We start from the raw sequence: 15910 nt of genomic DNA, 5'->3' as shown, positions 1-15910 counted from the left end.
TTTCTGCAACTTACTTTGACCCTGTGCAGTAATCACACCCCCCATCCTCACATGCCAGACTATTATGCAGTCAGTCAGAGTGCTCTCTAGGGTACATCTGAGAAGTTTTTGAGTCTTTCAGGTGACAAATCAGATTAAACTCCGATTGAAATATAGCCCCTGTCTAGCTTTCTTTATAGTTGTATCAATATGTCGTGACCAGCTTAGATCCTCAGAGATATTGACACCCAGCAACTCGAAATTTCTCACTCCCTCTACTTCTGATCCCTCTATGAGGACTGGTTTGTGTGTCCTTGTTCTGTAAACTGGTTATTTACTGTCATGTATACTGAGGTACAGTGAAAAGTTTCCAATTTGCTTTAGCTTTTCTGGTGTATCTCAGTTTAAAGTCGATAGAATTGTTAAGTAGGCATATAATGTGTTGGCGTTCATTAGTTAGGGGATTAAGTTCAAGAGCCTTGAGTTAATGTTGCAGCAGCTGTGGAATATTATGTTCGGATCAGGTCACCTCATTATTGGAAGGATGGGAAAGCTTCAGAAAGGGTCTAGAGGAAATTTACCAGGATGCTGACTGGACTAGAGGGCATGTCTTATGAAGATAGGGTGAGCGAGCCGGGGCTTTTCTCTTTGGAGCAAAGGAGAATGAGAGGCAACGTGATAGAGGTGTACAAGATGGTAAAGGCCACTGACAGAGCAGACAGGCAGGTAGTGGAAACAGGTAGAGCAAAGTTTAGCAGGGATGTCAGTGGTAAGTTCTTCACACAGGGAGTGGGTATGTAGAATGTTTTGCCAGTATTAGTGGGGGAGGCAGATGTATTAGGGCCATTTAAGGTGGGTACATGGATGGAAGGAAAATGGAAGGCCAAGTGGGAGGGAAGGGATAGATCGATCTTGGAGTTGGTTAAAAGGTCTGCACAATATTGCGGGCTGAGGGGCATGTACTGCTCCAGAGCATTCGGTGTTCTGTGTGTTATGTACCAAGATACAGCAAAAAACAACTATCTGCAGAGAACTCTTTAGATAGTGCATTAAGGTAGTACCCAGTAAAACAACAGAGTAAAGTGTTACCGTTGTGATGGGCAAATCGAGTTTGAGATGGGGTCCAGAGTTGACCCTATTAACCTGTGCTGCTGTTGAGAGAGAGAGAGGGGGAGGCATCCAGCGCAGATGTGTGTGTGTGTGAGAGAGAGAGAGAGAGAGAGAGAGAGAAGATTTAATGTTATGGTTCTTCGGCTGATTGTTTACCTTTGCTCCAAGGACACATTAGCCTGCTTGTTAAGATTCCTGCAGAGAGAGCAGGGAGGAGCCGATTGATGGACAGCCGGTGTCCGGCACGTGGAGATAAAATGCAGGTCTGCTAAGACACAGGCAGACACACCATGGGACACTGAATGACCTTTGTGCACCCACGTGAAGTCGGGGGTTTTAGAGGATCGATTCGGGGAAATCGATCAGTGGCTGACAGTGTGAGAAGGTGCGACCGGTGGGGAACTGCTTGTGTGACCACCCTCGCCTGGGTGACAGGTCCACCCCTGAAGAACGGTCGTACAGGGTACGGTCATAGTCGGTGACCACAACAGGAAGACAACAGGAAGATGGACGGCAATGGCATCACCTCTCTTCACCTCTCTCTCCAACGATACTCAAACAACTACCTCCAACTGAACTGAACTCTGCATCATATCGTAAGACTGTATCATGAGACAGCTCCGAAAGAGCCTGGTTTTGGTTCCTATTTCCACACTTTCTGTATATATCATTGCTAAACTGTTTCATATATTTGCATTTTATAGTATTGTATTACTTAGTTTACTAATAAACACTATTAGTTTACGGTAATACCAGACTCCAAAGTGTTTTCCATCTCTGCTGGTTCTTAACCCGGTCACGGGGTACGTGACACAGTATAGAGAACGTGCGGTGCATACGTAGAGAATAAGGACATAACAAGGTAGATTCTCAGTTCAAGTGTCCAACCTATTGTACTAGGGAACTACTAATCTTACATCAGTGATGTAGAAAATGTCCTTGAGCCTGGTGGTATATGCTTTCAGGATTTTGTATCTTCTGCACAATCGAAGAGGGGCAAAGAGAGACCATGGATACAGGTACATGGTTCCCTGAAAGTGATGGTACAGATAGACAGGATGGTGAAGCAGGCATCTGGCACACTGGCCTTCTCTTCATCAGTCAGGGCACTGAGTACAGGATTTGGGATGTCATGTTACAGCTGTACCAGATGTTGGTAAGACCACACCTGGGGTACTGTGTACAGTTCTGGTCGCCCAGCTAGAGGAAGGATGTGTTTAAGCTGAAGAGAATGCAGAGAAGATTCGTGAAGATGTTACCGGGGCTGGAGAGCATGAGTGATCAGGAGAGGCTGGAGAGGCTGGGCTCTTTCTCTCCATTCCCAGGAATTTCTCTCCTGAAATCCCAGCATTCCTACAATCAGGGGCGGGCTTCAATCCCCTTCTCTCAAGCTTTCTGCCGCCGATTGCGGAGTAACACAAGTCAAAAGGGAGGGTGGTGGTGGAGGGGTGGTTAGTGGGGGCAGGAGCAGATGGGAGGCTGAGGGTCTCACAGAGGAACGTACCAGTCCTCGGCTGAAGAAGAGGATGATCAGGGCAATCGAAGCCGTACTGATGACGAGAAGAAGCAGCACCAGGAGAGGGAACTGCTGGCTGACCCGATGGTAGGACTCATACAGGTGATGGTCAGGACGGGGCACATCTGACCGCCTCCCCCTGCTTGGGGGACACTCTGCCGCACCAGACATGCCCCCCCACACAGCCACCATGCAGGACTTGCTTCCAACCGTCACCACCTCAACCAGCACTCCCCTCGCCTCACACAGACGCCATTGCCAGCCAGCTCAGGGAGGGTCAGAGTCCCAGCTCTCTCTGCAAGTCCAAATTCTGCAAGAGACAGAAAGATCAGGTTATAACATGGAGTTTGCAGCTGAAGTAACAGGTCCCTAGGACTGGGATCCAACCCAGAGGGTTCGAGGGTTTCTATATAGAATACCAGATTCCTGGGAGTAAGTTACAGACTGGAATCTAATTGGGGGTTCAGGGGTTTATACATTAAATAACAAATCTTTAAGAGAGAGTTACAGGCAGGGAGATAATCAAGGGGTTCGGGGATTATATATAGAATACAGTCACAGGCTGAGATCTGATCCAAAGGTTTGGTGAGATTTCTATGTAAAATAAGAAATCCCCAGAATGGTTACAGGCTGGAATTTAATCCAAGGATCATTGGATTACACAGAGTAACATTTCTGGTTTTTTTCCTCTCCTTCACCAGCCTCGATGAGTTCCAGTTTCAGTCCAAAATCTCGATTCTTTATTCCTTTCCATGGATGTTGCCTGACTGGCTGAGTTCCTCCAGCATTTTGTGTGTTTTCCTGCAGAACTGGGAGTGGGTTACAGGCTAGAATCCACTCCAGGGGTTCGGAGCAGTTTATATATAGAATATGAGATGTGCAGGAGCGAGTTAAAAGCTGAGATATAATCCAGGATTTACAGGGGTCTATAAAAAGTATTCACCCCCCTTGGAAGTTTTCATGTTTCATTATTTTACAACATTAAATCACATTGGATTTAATCTGGCTTTCTTGAAGAATCTTTTGTGTCAAAGTGAGAACAAATTTGAACAAATTGGTCTAAATGTACTACAAATATTAAACACAAAAAATTGATTGCATAATTACTCATCCCCTTCAAGTCAGTATTTGGTAGATGCACCTTTGGCAGCAATTACAGCTTTGAGTCTGTGAGGATAGGTCCCTATCAGCTTTGCACATCTGGATACTGCAATTTTTCCCCATTCTTCTTTACAAATCTGCTCAAACTCCATCATATTGCATGGGGATTGTGAGGGAACAGCCTTTTCAAGTCCAGCCACAAATTCTCAGTTGGTTTGAGGTCTGGATTCTGACCAGGAGATTAACTTTGTTAGTTTTGAGACATTCCTGTGTAGCTTTGGGGTCATTGTTTTGCTGGAAAACTAATCTCCCAACTCACGATTCTCTTGCAGACTGCATCATGTATTCCTCCAAAATATCCCAATATTTTGCTGCATTCAGTTTTCCCTCCCCCTTCACAAGCCTTCCAGGTCCTGATGCAATGAAACATCCCCAGAGCATGATGCAGCCACCACCGTGCTTTCCAGTAGGGATGGTGTGTCTCTGATGATGTGCGGTGTTTGGATTATGCCAAACTCAGCGTTTAGTCTGATGGCCGGAAAGTTCAATTTTGGTTTCATCGGACCAGAGAACCAGCTGACTTCAGAGTCTCCCACATGCTTTCTGGCAAACTCTAGCTGAGATTTCATGTGAGTTTTATTCAACAGCGGCTTTCTCCTTGCCACGCTCCCATGAAGCTGCGACTGGCGAAGCACCCGGGAACAGTTGTATGCGCAGTCTCTCCCACCTCAGCCACTGAAGCTTGTAACTCCTGCAGAATTGTCGAGGTCTTTTGGCGGCCTCCCTCACTAGTGGCCTTCTTGCACAGTCACTCAGTTTTTGAGGACAGCCTGCTGTGCCATATTCTTTCCATTCCTTGATGATTGACTTAACTGTACTCCGAGGGATATTCAGTGACTTGGAAGTGTTCTTGTATCCGTCTCCTGACTAGTGTTTTTCAATAACCTTTTCGTGGAGCTGCTTGGAGTGTCTTCACGGTGTAGTTTTTGCCAGGATACTGACTCACCAGCAGTTGGACCTTCCAGATACAGGTGTATTTTTGCTACAATCATTTGAGACAACTTGACTGCACACAGGTCTCCAAAAACAGATCTCTGTTTAACTAATTATGTGACTTCTAAAACCAATTGGCTGCACCAGTGACGATTTGGTGTGTCATATTAAAGCGAATGAAAACTTATGCATTCGATTATTTTGTGGTTTATATTTGTAAATAGCTTAGATCACTTTGTACAGGTCTGGTTCCACTTTGATACAAAAGAGACTTCTTCTGTGATAGGTGCCAAACAAGCCAAATTAAATCTGTTCTGATTCAATGTTGTAAAACAATGAAACTCAAAAACTTCCAAAGGGGGTCAAAGGGGGTGAATACTTTTTATCGGCACTGTATATATCAAAAAACAGACCCCAGGGAATGCCTGGAGTAAAATTCTGGGGTTCAGGAGGTGTATGTATAGAATTAACCAATCCCTGGATTGAGTTTCAGGAATCGGATTCAGGGGTTTGAAGTGTTTATATATAGAATAACTGATTTCCCCCAGGGTGAGGCAAGAGTCTGGAATCTAATTCATGGGTTCAGGGTTTATACGTAGAACAACAAATCCGCTGGAGCGATTTACAGGGTGGGATCTGATCCAGGGGTTCAGAGTCTTTATATATATATGACAGATCCCCGGGACTGAGTTACAGCCTGGAATCTAATGGGATATTCAGTGTTTCTGTATGGAATAACAGATCCCCGGAGTGGAATAAAATGTGAGTTTCCAGCCTGTAACTCACTCCCGGGGATCTGTAATTCCATACAAAAAGAAAATCCCGGAATTCCTGGATTAAATCACAGCCTGTAACACGGTCGGAGAATGTAATTTTTCCTTTCAACCCAGAACCCCGGGGTTATATCCTAGACGCAACTGTCTCTCTTTCTCACTCACCCCTCTCTCTTTGCCCCCTCCCCCGCCCCAGCCCCCTCTCTCTGCCTCGTTCGCTCTTATTTCCTCGTACGCTCTCTCATTTCCTCATTTCCAGACGTATCACAACTTGCCCGGAGCAGTTCCCTGAACTTTTGGGGGCGCTGCTATCCACCGGCTGCTTACCTAGTGAATGTGTGGAGACCTCCGCAAATCGGTGGCCGGGTGGCGTGATCCGACACCCAGGTAATCGGAGCGGCCTTTCCCTTCAGGTGAATTAGCAGAATCCAAAGACGCTTCGTATTGTAAATCTGTTCCTCCTGCAACACGAGTGAAGTTGCACAGCCTGTTTGTCGGGTCGGACCAGGCTGCCTTACGCCAAAGCAATTTCAAGATCAGGAGGCGTCAGCCTCAAACCGGGAAATGGTCGGGTCTGGCTCCCGCCCCCGGGAGCCGCAGGGACAGGCGAGCCTCCTCTTCGGACGTCCCGCGGACACGCTCACACCCAACCCGCAGATGTCCCGAATGTTGGAGGGAGGCCGAGCCTGGGCGGGCACGGCAAGATCCCAGAAATCACTCTTCCACCTCTTTTTCTATCGATCTCGCACTTCCTCTATCTTTTTGTCGCTACCGCCTTTACCCTCTCTCATCTCTACCCTCCTCTCTCTCGCTCGCTCCCATCCTCCTCTCTCTCTCTGTCCCCGCCTTTCCATACCTTTCCCCATCTCTCCCTGTGACCCCACTAACCCCCTCTCTCTTTTCTACCTCTCGCCTATCCGTTTCCCCACCCTCCCTCTCTCCAACTCCACCTTCCCTTCTCTTCTCACTAATTCTGTCTCTTTCTCTCGCTCTCTGTCCTTGCCCTTTCTCCATCTCACCCCTCCTTCACTTCTTCCATCTCTCTACTCCCCCGACCCCTCTCCCCTCCTTTTCCCCTCTTTCCTTCCCTCCCTCCCCCTTCTCTCCCCCTCCCTCCCCTCCTCCCCCTCCCCTCCATTCCTTCCTCACTCTTCCTCCCTCTGTCTCCCTTCCCGTCCTCTTCCTCCCTACCTTGAACTGTACCCCTCTCCCTCCCCTGGTCCCATCATCATCTCTCTCTCCCGCTCCGTCCCTCTCCCGAGTGGGAGATCAATAATTCAGCGGGTGTGGATCTGCGCCAGCAGCTCACTCTCCCGAGCCATTAGCGACCTCGCTGCACTGCCAGGATCCCACACTAATGGCGTCTGCTAATGAGACCAGCTCCAATCGATCAGGGCCCGGAAAAACCAGATACAACAGTTTCACCCGTCCCACTGGAGAAGGGACTTTGCTTCTATAAAGGATGAAGGCTCCACGCACACGTGTGTGTGTGTGTCCCTCTGTCTTTTTCCCTTACATAGTCCTTCCCTCAAACAATCCTCACCCTCTCTCCAACCCCCTCACTGCCTCCATCCTTTCATTTCTCCCTCCTCCCAATTCCCATCTCTGTCTCCTTTTTCTCAACCCCACTCTCCTCCCTCCTCTCATCACCCTCTCTTCCCTCACCGTTCAACCCTTCTCTCTGCCCATCTCAACCCACCTCTCTCTCCCTCCTCTCTTGCCCTCCCCTCCTCCTACTCTCATGTCCTCCTCATCCTCTCCTCTCAATCCCCTCTCCTGCTCTCCAGCTCTCCCCTCCTCGCTCTCTCCCTCCCTCCTCTTACCCTACTCTTCCCTCCATCCCCTCACCTACTCCTCACCCCCTAACTCCCCTTCCTCTTAACCCTCCTCCCTGTTTTTCCCCTCTTCCCCATCCCCATCTCCTCTACTGCCTCCTGTCTTCTCCCTCTCTCCACCCCTCCATTCTTACCCACCACCTCCCTCTCTCTTCCCATCTCTAACCCCAGTGTCTTTCTGTCCTTTCTCTCTTCCGATTCCCACTCTCCCTCTACACTCTACCTCCTTTTCTCCCTTTCTGCCCACCCACACTGTGCCAAACTCCAACTCTTGTGATTGACAAACCCTGTTCTCACGCTGCTCGTCTCATCTGCCAGTAACTTCTCCCCTGCTGTCTGCAAGCTTCCCAATCTCTTAATCATGGGACAGCCTGACACAGCCTGTTCCTCTCCTGCGGTCACTGCCACCTGTTGGTTCCCCCCGGTCGGTGACATCCAGCTGTGGCCACAACCACTGAGCCACACTCACTGACTCCCAGCACAACCTCAACTACCCTCCCTCATCCTGACTCTCCTACCCTCCCATCCCTAATCATGCCAGTCACAGGCCTAGCACAGAATCAGACACTTCATCCCATCTCGTCCTTGTGGACCTCCACCCGTCTACACTGATCCCATTAGCCTCTATTATGAAAGTGTGCTCCTACAGGGTGCCGAGTGAAGTTGCCATTGAAATGCCTCTTGGCTATCTCTGATTCTATCACTTCCTCTGGCACCTCGTCCCAGATATCAACCCCTGACTGTATGAGAAACGCCCCTCAGATCCCAACTCTCCTTCCCCTAACTTACCACCCCCCCCCCCCCCCCCCACATTTAGACCTCTGCTCTGGGTCAGAAAAGACTGACCATCCAACTTATCACACTCTTCAAATTTGGCCCATATTGCTCTGCATCTTTCCTATCCATACACCAGTCCAAATGTGTTATCATGTGACCATCTCTGTACCACTTACGCTGGCAATTTGCTCCACATAACTGCCACTCTCTGCTTGTAGAGCTTAATGCTCAGATTCCCTTTAAATCCCCCTTCCTTCCCTTTAAGACGACCTCCTCCTACAACATACAACATTCACCACTACTACACTGCGAAGGCCCTTCTGCCCACGATGCTGTGCCAAACTTTAAACCTACTCAAAGGTCATCTAACCCTTTCCTCCCGCAAAGCATTCTGTTTTGCTTTCATCCATGTGCTTATCCAAGAGTTTCTTAAATGCCCCTGATGTGTCTTCCTCTTCCACCAACCCTGGCTATGTGTTCCACACACCTACTACCCTCTGCGTAAAGAACTTACCACTGACGTCACTGTATACTTTCCTCCAATCACAAAATTAAGACCCTGTTGTATGAGTCACTGCCCTTTCTATGCCTCTTGCCGTCTTTTACCCCTCTATCAAGTTACCTCTCATCCTCCTGCACTCAGAGAAAAGCAGCAGCTCGCTCAGCCTTTCTTCATGGGACGTGCTCTCTAATCCATTTAGCATCCTGGTAACTCCGTTCTGCACCATTTCTAAAGCTTCCACTTCCTTCCGATAATGAAGCGATCAGAACTAATCTAACCACAGTTATTACTGTGCTGCAACATTAGCCTGCAGCTTTTGAACTTGATTCTGATATTCCTACCACTGGAGAAAAGCACACTAACTGTTTCCTGCCTCTATGCTCCTTGCAGACTTCTATCAGTCACCCCTTCATTCCAGGGAGAACTGTCCCACCCTTTCTCGTCTCTACCCATAACTCCCCCCCAGTCCCAGTACCAACCTAGAAAACCTCCTCGGCACTCTCTCCAGCACAACCGCTTATTCTTTCTGTGACCAGAAGTGCATGCAGTGTTCCAGATGCGGTTCAACCAAAGTTTTGTAAAATTACAATGTGACATCTCAACTTTTGTGCTTAGTACCTCAATCAATGAAGGCAAGTGTGCTGTCTGACTTCCTCATTAACTTGTCTAATGTATTGTCAGCTTCAGGGGACAATGGGCCTGCGTTCCAAGACTAAGACTAGTTTTTCCAAGACTAATGCTTCCATTTACTGTTCATCTTCCCCTGACATTGGACCAGCTCTCATACTTGCCCAAGTGAAACCCCATCGACCACTTTTCCACACACATTTGCAGCTGGTATGAATACTGCTGAATCCTTTGACAATTTCTCTCACTGTAACAGAGTTCCACCAATCTTTATGTCATCTTCAAACTTGCTCATCATCCCTCCAAAGACTCTTGTAAATTTCTACAGATGTACAGTGAACTATATTCTGACTGCTCCACCATTCGACCGTGGCTGATTTATTCTCCCTCTCAACCCCATTCTCCTACCTTCTCCTTGTAACCTTACTAATCAAGAACCTATCAATCTCTGCTTTAAATATACCCAATGATAGCCTGCACGGCCATCTGTAATTAACTCCACAGATTACCACTCTCTGGCTAAAGAAATTCATCTCAACTGATCTAAATAGACATCCTTCTATTTTGAAGCTGTGGTTCTTGACCTAGACTCTCCCACTAATGGAAACAGTTTCTTATTGTCCAGTCTATATAGGCTTTTCAATTCAGTATGTTTTAATGAGATCCCCCCTCATTCTTCTAAACTCCAGCAAGTCCAGGCCCAGAGCCATCAAATGCTCCTTATATTTTAACCCTTTCATTCCTGGGATCTTTCTCATGACCCTCCCCGGACCTTCTCCAATGTCAACACATTGTAGGAGGGAAGGGTTAAATTGATCTTGAAGTAGCTTTAAAGGTTGGCAGAACATTGTGCTGTTATGTTCTATCAGGAGAGGACCAAGCTATCAAAAACTAGAAGAAGTTAAAGAATAACCCCCTTCCAGCCAGAATAACACTCCACCACCACCAGCACTGACTGTCCTCCATAGGCAAGCTAGTTCTGAATCCAGTCGGCCAAGATCCATGTGCCTTAAGTACTTGAACATCTCTTCCATGTTTCTCGGTCCCCTTCACCTCTGCCGTGTCTGCTTCAAAGACAAGACTTTCTACAAAAGTGCCTAACCCCTCACCCATGACTTTGCCCCTTCCCTTTCCCTTCCCTTTTCTCAGCCCACTCACCACCATCAACCCCCCATGCCAGGTAGTAGCATCCAAGTAGCACCTCACTCGCCAGCTTCTGAGTACAACAGGAATCCTGCTGGCTCTGTTGAGATCCCAGCACCGCACACAACAGATCATGGAACGGGACAGACTGGGACCTGTTCGGTACCGATTGCAATGCTCTTTTGACCTCCATCCCTTCACTCTCTGTCCATCTGTGTGCCCATCTAAATGCCCCCTAATCACCTCGAATGTATCTGCTTCCATCTTCTCCCCTGGCAGCCTGTTCCAGGCACCCACCTCTCTCCATGTAAAAAGAAAGTTGCCTCCCACACCTCCTGTAAGCCTTCCCCTCTCAGCCATGCCCTGCAGATTTGATGCTTACACCCTGGGCAAAATGACTGTCTAATAAACCTCTGACAGAAGCTCCAGAGAATCAACCGAAGTTAGTCCGAACACTCCTCATGCCTCACACTCTCCAGCCAGGCACCCGTGAACCTCTTCTACACCCACTACCATCTCCGGAGTGACCCCAAGTCAAGCCTGTTGCTACTTGCATGAGGATAGCCAAGCTGGGATATTGTGTACAGCTCTGGCCTCCCGGCCTATGTGACAGACGGTGAAGGTTCACCAGATCATTTCCCGGGACAGGATTGGGGATGTAAGGGAATTGTCCCATGAGGAGAGATTAATCTGACTGGACCTATACTCTCGGGGGTTTGGAAGAACAATAGGGGATCTCATTGAAATCCCGCCCATGGTGCAACTGGGTGGGTGTGAGGTCACAGGTGACCCCCTGATTGGGGGTGGGGGGAGAGAGAGGGGTCACCATCTCAGAATAAGGTGGTTGGCCATTCAAGGCAGAGATGGGGAGAGATTCCTTCTGCATCCGTCCTCCAATTCCCTGGAGGGAGGTGAATCTCCGGAATTCATTCTCCCTCGGAAGGAGGTGGGTCGGTGAGTTTGGGATGTGAAGGGGAGGGAGGGAGACGGGGTTGGTGCAGAAGGGTGGGGCAGGGGTAGAGGGTCATTCCTGGTATGATAGAATGGGGGAGGGGTATGGTTGGGAGGGGCAGAGTGGGAACTTGTGGCCCATCAGCCTATTCCTGTGCTCTTCCTTACTTTGGCTGTGACTGCTTCACATCTCCCCCACCCCTCGCAAATCCTTCGGACCAAAGCAACAGGGCATACTACACATGGGATCCTCCTGTGCACTTACCAGCACCTCCTCCAATGAAACGAGAGTGGGGTTGGGGAGCTTCTACCTTCCCCTACCCCCACCTTCCCTCTCCTCCTAATTCTTCCCTGGGACGTCTGTTTTGGGATGAGGCCTGGTAGGCCGGACCCCAAGTCTGGAAGCCTGCCCAGGAGGGTGGGCTGGGCTTAGCTAATTCCTGTCAAGCTGCAGGGTGACCCCTGATCCCGAGTCATGTTACCTCCTTCACACCCCTGCAAACATCCCTCCAGTGACAGGGAGGAGCCCAGCACAGTGAGGGAGGAGGATTTCCTGCTCTCCGCAGCCTGCGCTGCCGGCCTCCCCTGTCTCATCCGGCAATGAGACAGATGGCTCAGTGTCAGTCTGCAGGGCTCTGAGACTTCATGTGTCTGGGAAGATCCCTCTAACTGCCCCCTGACCCCCGTATCTGAGGAGCTCCCTATTCCTACCTCGGGAGGAGCTTCTAACCTGAAAACAATAAGACGCAGGAACAGAATTAGGCCACTTGGCCCATGGAGCCTGCTCCCCTATTCCGTCATGACTAACTTATTATCCCTCGCAACCCCATTCTCCTATGTTCTCCCCGTTACCTTCGATGGCCTAACGAAACAAGAACCCATCAACCCTCTGCTTTCAATATACTCAGTGACTTGACCTGCAGAGCCGTCCGTGGCGATGAATTCACTGGCTAATTATTTATTTTGACGTCTCTTTCTAAATGGACATCCCGCTATTCTGAAGCTGTGCCCTCTGATCCTAGACTTACCCACTACAGGAACCATCCTCTCCACATCCACTCTGTCTGGACCTTTCAATATTCAATAGATTTCAGTGAGATACCCCTCGTTCATCTAAACTCCAGCAAGCACGGGCCCAGAGCCATCAAACCCCACATTAACCCTTTCATTCCCAGAGTCATCCTTATGAACCTCCTCTGGATCTTCTCCAAAGCCAGCACATCTTCTCTTGATAAGAGGCCCAAAATTGCTCACAACTCCAACTGCGGACTAACCAATGCCTTATATAGCCTCAGCATCACATCTTTACTCTTACATTCCCGTTCCCTCGAAATGAATGCGAACATTCCTTACCACTCCCTCCCCACTCCTTTATCTGGGCACCTCTCTCCAACACCCTCATTCACCCTCCCGCATCATGAAGCCCTTTCTAACCCTTCCTTCCCCTCCTGTGTCTGGGAGCTCCCTCTAACACCTCCCTCACTGTCCCCTATCTGAGAAGCACACTCGAACCACTTCTGCACCTTGTGGAGCTCCCTCTTACCCTTTCCTGTACCAGGGGAGCTCCATCTCAACCCCTCCCCCTCTCTCTCTTTGTGAAGCTCCCTCTAATGACCCCCTCACTCTCCAATATCTCGGGGAGCTCTCTAAATTCTCCCTTCTGAATCTGGGGAGCTCCCTCCCACACTCTCCCGTATCCTACTACCCACACTTCACGCTCCAGTCTGGGGGTGCCCCCTCTAGCCCCCTCGTGCACTTGGCAATCACCTTAGCCCATTCACACTCACCCCTCATTGCCCCCAACTTAAATCTGTGCGGATTGTGGGACCGTCCGGAGTATGGACGTCTCTCAGTTTCGAGTGGGTTTGATCTCCCCTGCCCTATCTCCCTTTTCCGACCCTCCTCCCGCCCAGCCAGGAGCGCCTCAGACCCTAATGCCACCCCGCTTCTCCCCACCCCAACCCCTCACCTTCCGATCTCCTCCGCTCCGTTCTCGTCCTTTCCACCGCAGCTCCCCTCTCCGAATCTACCACCCCTCGTCGAGATCACGAGCGCTGCTGTTCTCACCGTCGAGAAGGTACCCCCCCGACCTCGCTCTAATCCTGCTAATGAGAGGGATTTAATATTTGATGGGACCGACACTGGGTGGGATCTAATTATCGCCGGACTTCCTGGAGCTCTCCTCGAGTTGCTAAGGGCAACTGGCCACCGAGGGGGGAAGCGCTGGAAATGTGTCAACAATATGTGGCAAAGTTCCCTTCAGTCCTCGCCGGGGGTGGTGGAAGAGGGCGTTCACGGGGCAAGACACTGCGAGCTGTGATATTACTGAACATCTGTGCAAGGCATTGACAGGACCTCATTTACCGAGCGCAGTTCTGGTCTGAAACTAGAAAAGAACAGGGAAAAAAACGAAAGAGGGAGAGAGAACGATTGGGAAAGATGGTACAGGAAGGAGAAATGTTTGGAGGGGAGATTAGAGAGAGAGAGAGAGAGAGAGAGAGAGAGAGAGAGAGAGAGAGAAAACACAGATAACTAGATAAAGACAAACATGAATAGATTGATGGGATGAGAGAAAAGAAGAATGAAAAATAGGGAAGAATAAGGTCAGATAGAAAATAAACGAGACAATGTGGGAAAACGAGAGGTGGACAAGGGAGCGGGAGAGAGATAAATAATCGACAGAGCGAATGCGAGAGAAGGACACCGAAAGATGATCATGTGTCTGTGATGCGTGTGAGACAGAAGAGAGAGAGAGCGCAGAGGAGATTGTCCAGGAGGGTGGAGGTCTTGCGTTACGGGGAGAGACTGGACAGGCTGGGCCCGTTTACCCCGGAGCGAAGGAGGCTGTAGGGTGATCTTACAGAGTTTTATAAAACCATAAAGGATAGGAGGTCGGTCACCGTCCTCTCCCCAGGGTAGGAGAGTTCAAAACAAGAGGACACCAGAGGTGTGTGGAACCAGCTGCCAGACGAGGTGGTAGAGACGGCTATGATTACGGCGTTTAAATGATACCCATAAGAAAGGTTTAGAGCAGGGGCTTTCAAACATTTTTATGCCGTCCAATCTTGCTTTAGCGGGATCTGGGCCGAGTACGGTAAATAGGACTCGTTTAGTGTGGCCAAGTTAGACGGAAGCGTCTGTGGAACACTGCACAGGCTGGAGACACGACCACGTGACCAACACCCTCCCAAACTCCACCGTCACCCAGTCCGAACCCCATCGCAGACAGACCGGGTGCGAGAGGGGAGCCAGCTGGAGGAGTTGCCGGGAGGAGGACAGGTGTCTGCAGAGGAAGGGGAGGTGGAAGGGGGTGGGAAATTTTTCGGGATTTCTGACAGGTCCCGTTCCAGGACCGAGACTGACGGAGAGGTCTTGGCGCTCCGGACGATGCCCGTGTCCACTCGGATTAAAATATAGAACACATGAGTGCAGGCCCTTCGACCCAGGATTTTGTGCCCGCCGTTTAGCCTCCTCTTAGATCAATCCCACATTGCTCTCCAGACTACGCTGCACCTTTGAGGGATCTGTGGACGTGGATCCCAAGATCCCTCCGTTCCTCCACACTGTGAAGAATTCTGCCATTAACCCTATATTCCGTTTTCCAGTTTGACCTTCCAAACTGAATCATTTTTCCGGGTTGCGCTCTACTTCTGCTCCTCGGCGCTGTTCTGCGCCCTCTCAATGTCCTGTGGGAAGCCACCTGCTCCATCCACAACTCCATCAAACTTCGAGCCGTCTACAGGTTTACTAACCAACCCTTCCATTCCCACATCCGAGTCCTTTATAAAAGTCACAATGAACCGGGGCCCTAGAAGAGATCCCTGAAGAACAGCACAGGCCACTGACTTTCCATCTACAACTATCCGCTGCCTTCTGTGGCCAATTCTGTATCTAGGCAGACAAGTTTCCCTGGACCCCATTATGTCCTGACTTTCGGAATAAGCCGACTATGGGAAACTTCACCACATGCTTTACTAAAGTCCATGTACACCACATCCACTTGATCAATTCGATTTGTCACTTTCTCCGAGCAATCAATAAGGCATCACAAAACCATACTGACTATTCCGAATCAGATGCTGCTTCTCCAAACGCCCTTAAGTTTTATCTCTAAGAATCTTCCCCGATAATTTGTCCACCACCAATGTAGGAGAAAATGGTCTACAGTTCCCAGAGTCACTCCTACTCCTTTACCAAAACAAAGGAATAACACCTGCCACCCTCCAGCCTCCTGGTACTACTCCTATTGGGCAGTGAGGGGGCAAACACCATCGCCAAAAGTAACAGGAAAACTTTCCCATTAGCCTTGGTCTTTGATTGGGAAGTTCAGATCAATGGAGTTAGAGGGAACTCTCGAGACACAGCAGGCTGAGGCAAGGGATGGAGGAAATTTGCCAGAAAGATTGAGGGGGGCAATGGAGGCAGCCTCCCAGAGAGGAGTGAGCAGGAGGAGGTGAGAGACAGCCTTCATTAAAGGAAAGTTGGATAGAATTCCCCAGGTACAGGAGGGTGACAGAGGGTTTCAGGGAGATCCCAAGATACAGGAGAGTGAGGGATTAGGTTAGAAGGAGTTGCTTGATTCAGAAGGAGGGAGCTCGGCAGA

General features: G+C 49.4%; 1 protein-coding gene across 1 annotated transcript in view; it reads right to left on the bottom strand.

The window, feature by feature from the left end:
* Window positions 1–13432, bottom strand: part of LOC132381688 (adenylate cyclase type 2-like) — a 56489-nt gene extending 43057 nt beyond the window's left edge. The window contains 3 exon segments of the mRNA XM_059951281.1: window positions 2594–2915; window positions 5800–5933; window positions 13277–13432. Of these exon segments, the coding sequence (XP_059807264.1) occupies window positions 2594–2797 (204 nt within the window). The 5' untranslated portion in view covers window positions 2798–2915; window positions 5800–5933; window positions 13277–13432.
* Between the last annotated feature and the right edge of the window lie 2478 nt (window positions 13433–15910).

This window comes from Hypanus sabinus, chromosome 26, assembly GCF_030144855.1.
Source record: "Hypanus sabinus isolate sHypSab1 chromosome 26, sHypSab1.hap1, whole genome shotgun sequence".
NCBI lineage: Eukaryota > Metazoa > Chordata > Chondrichthyes > Myliobatiformes > Dasyatidae > Hypanus > Hypanus sabinus.
This window is presented reverse-complemented; position numbering and strand designations above follow the sequence as displayed.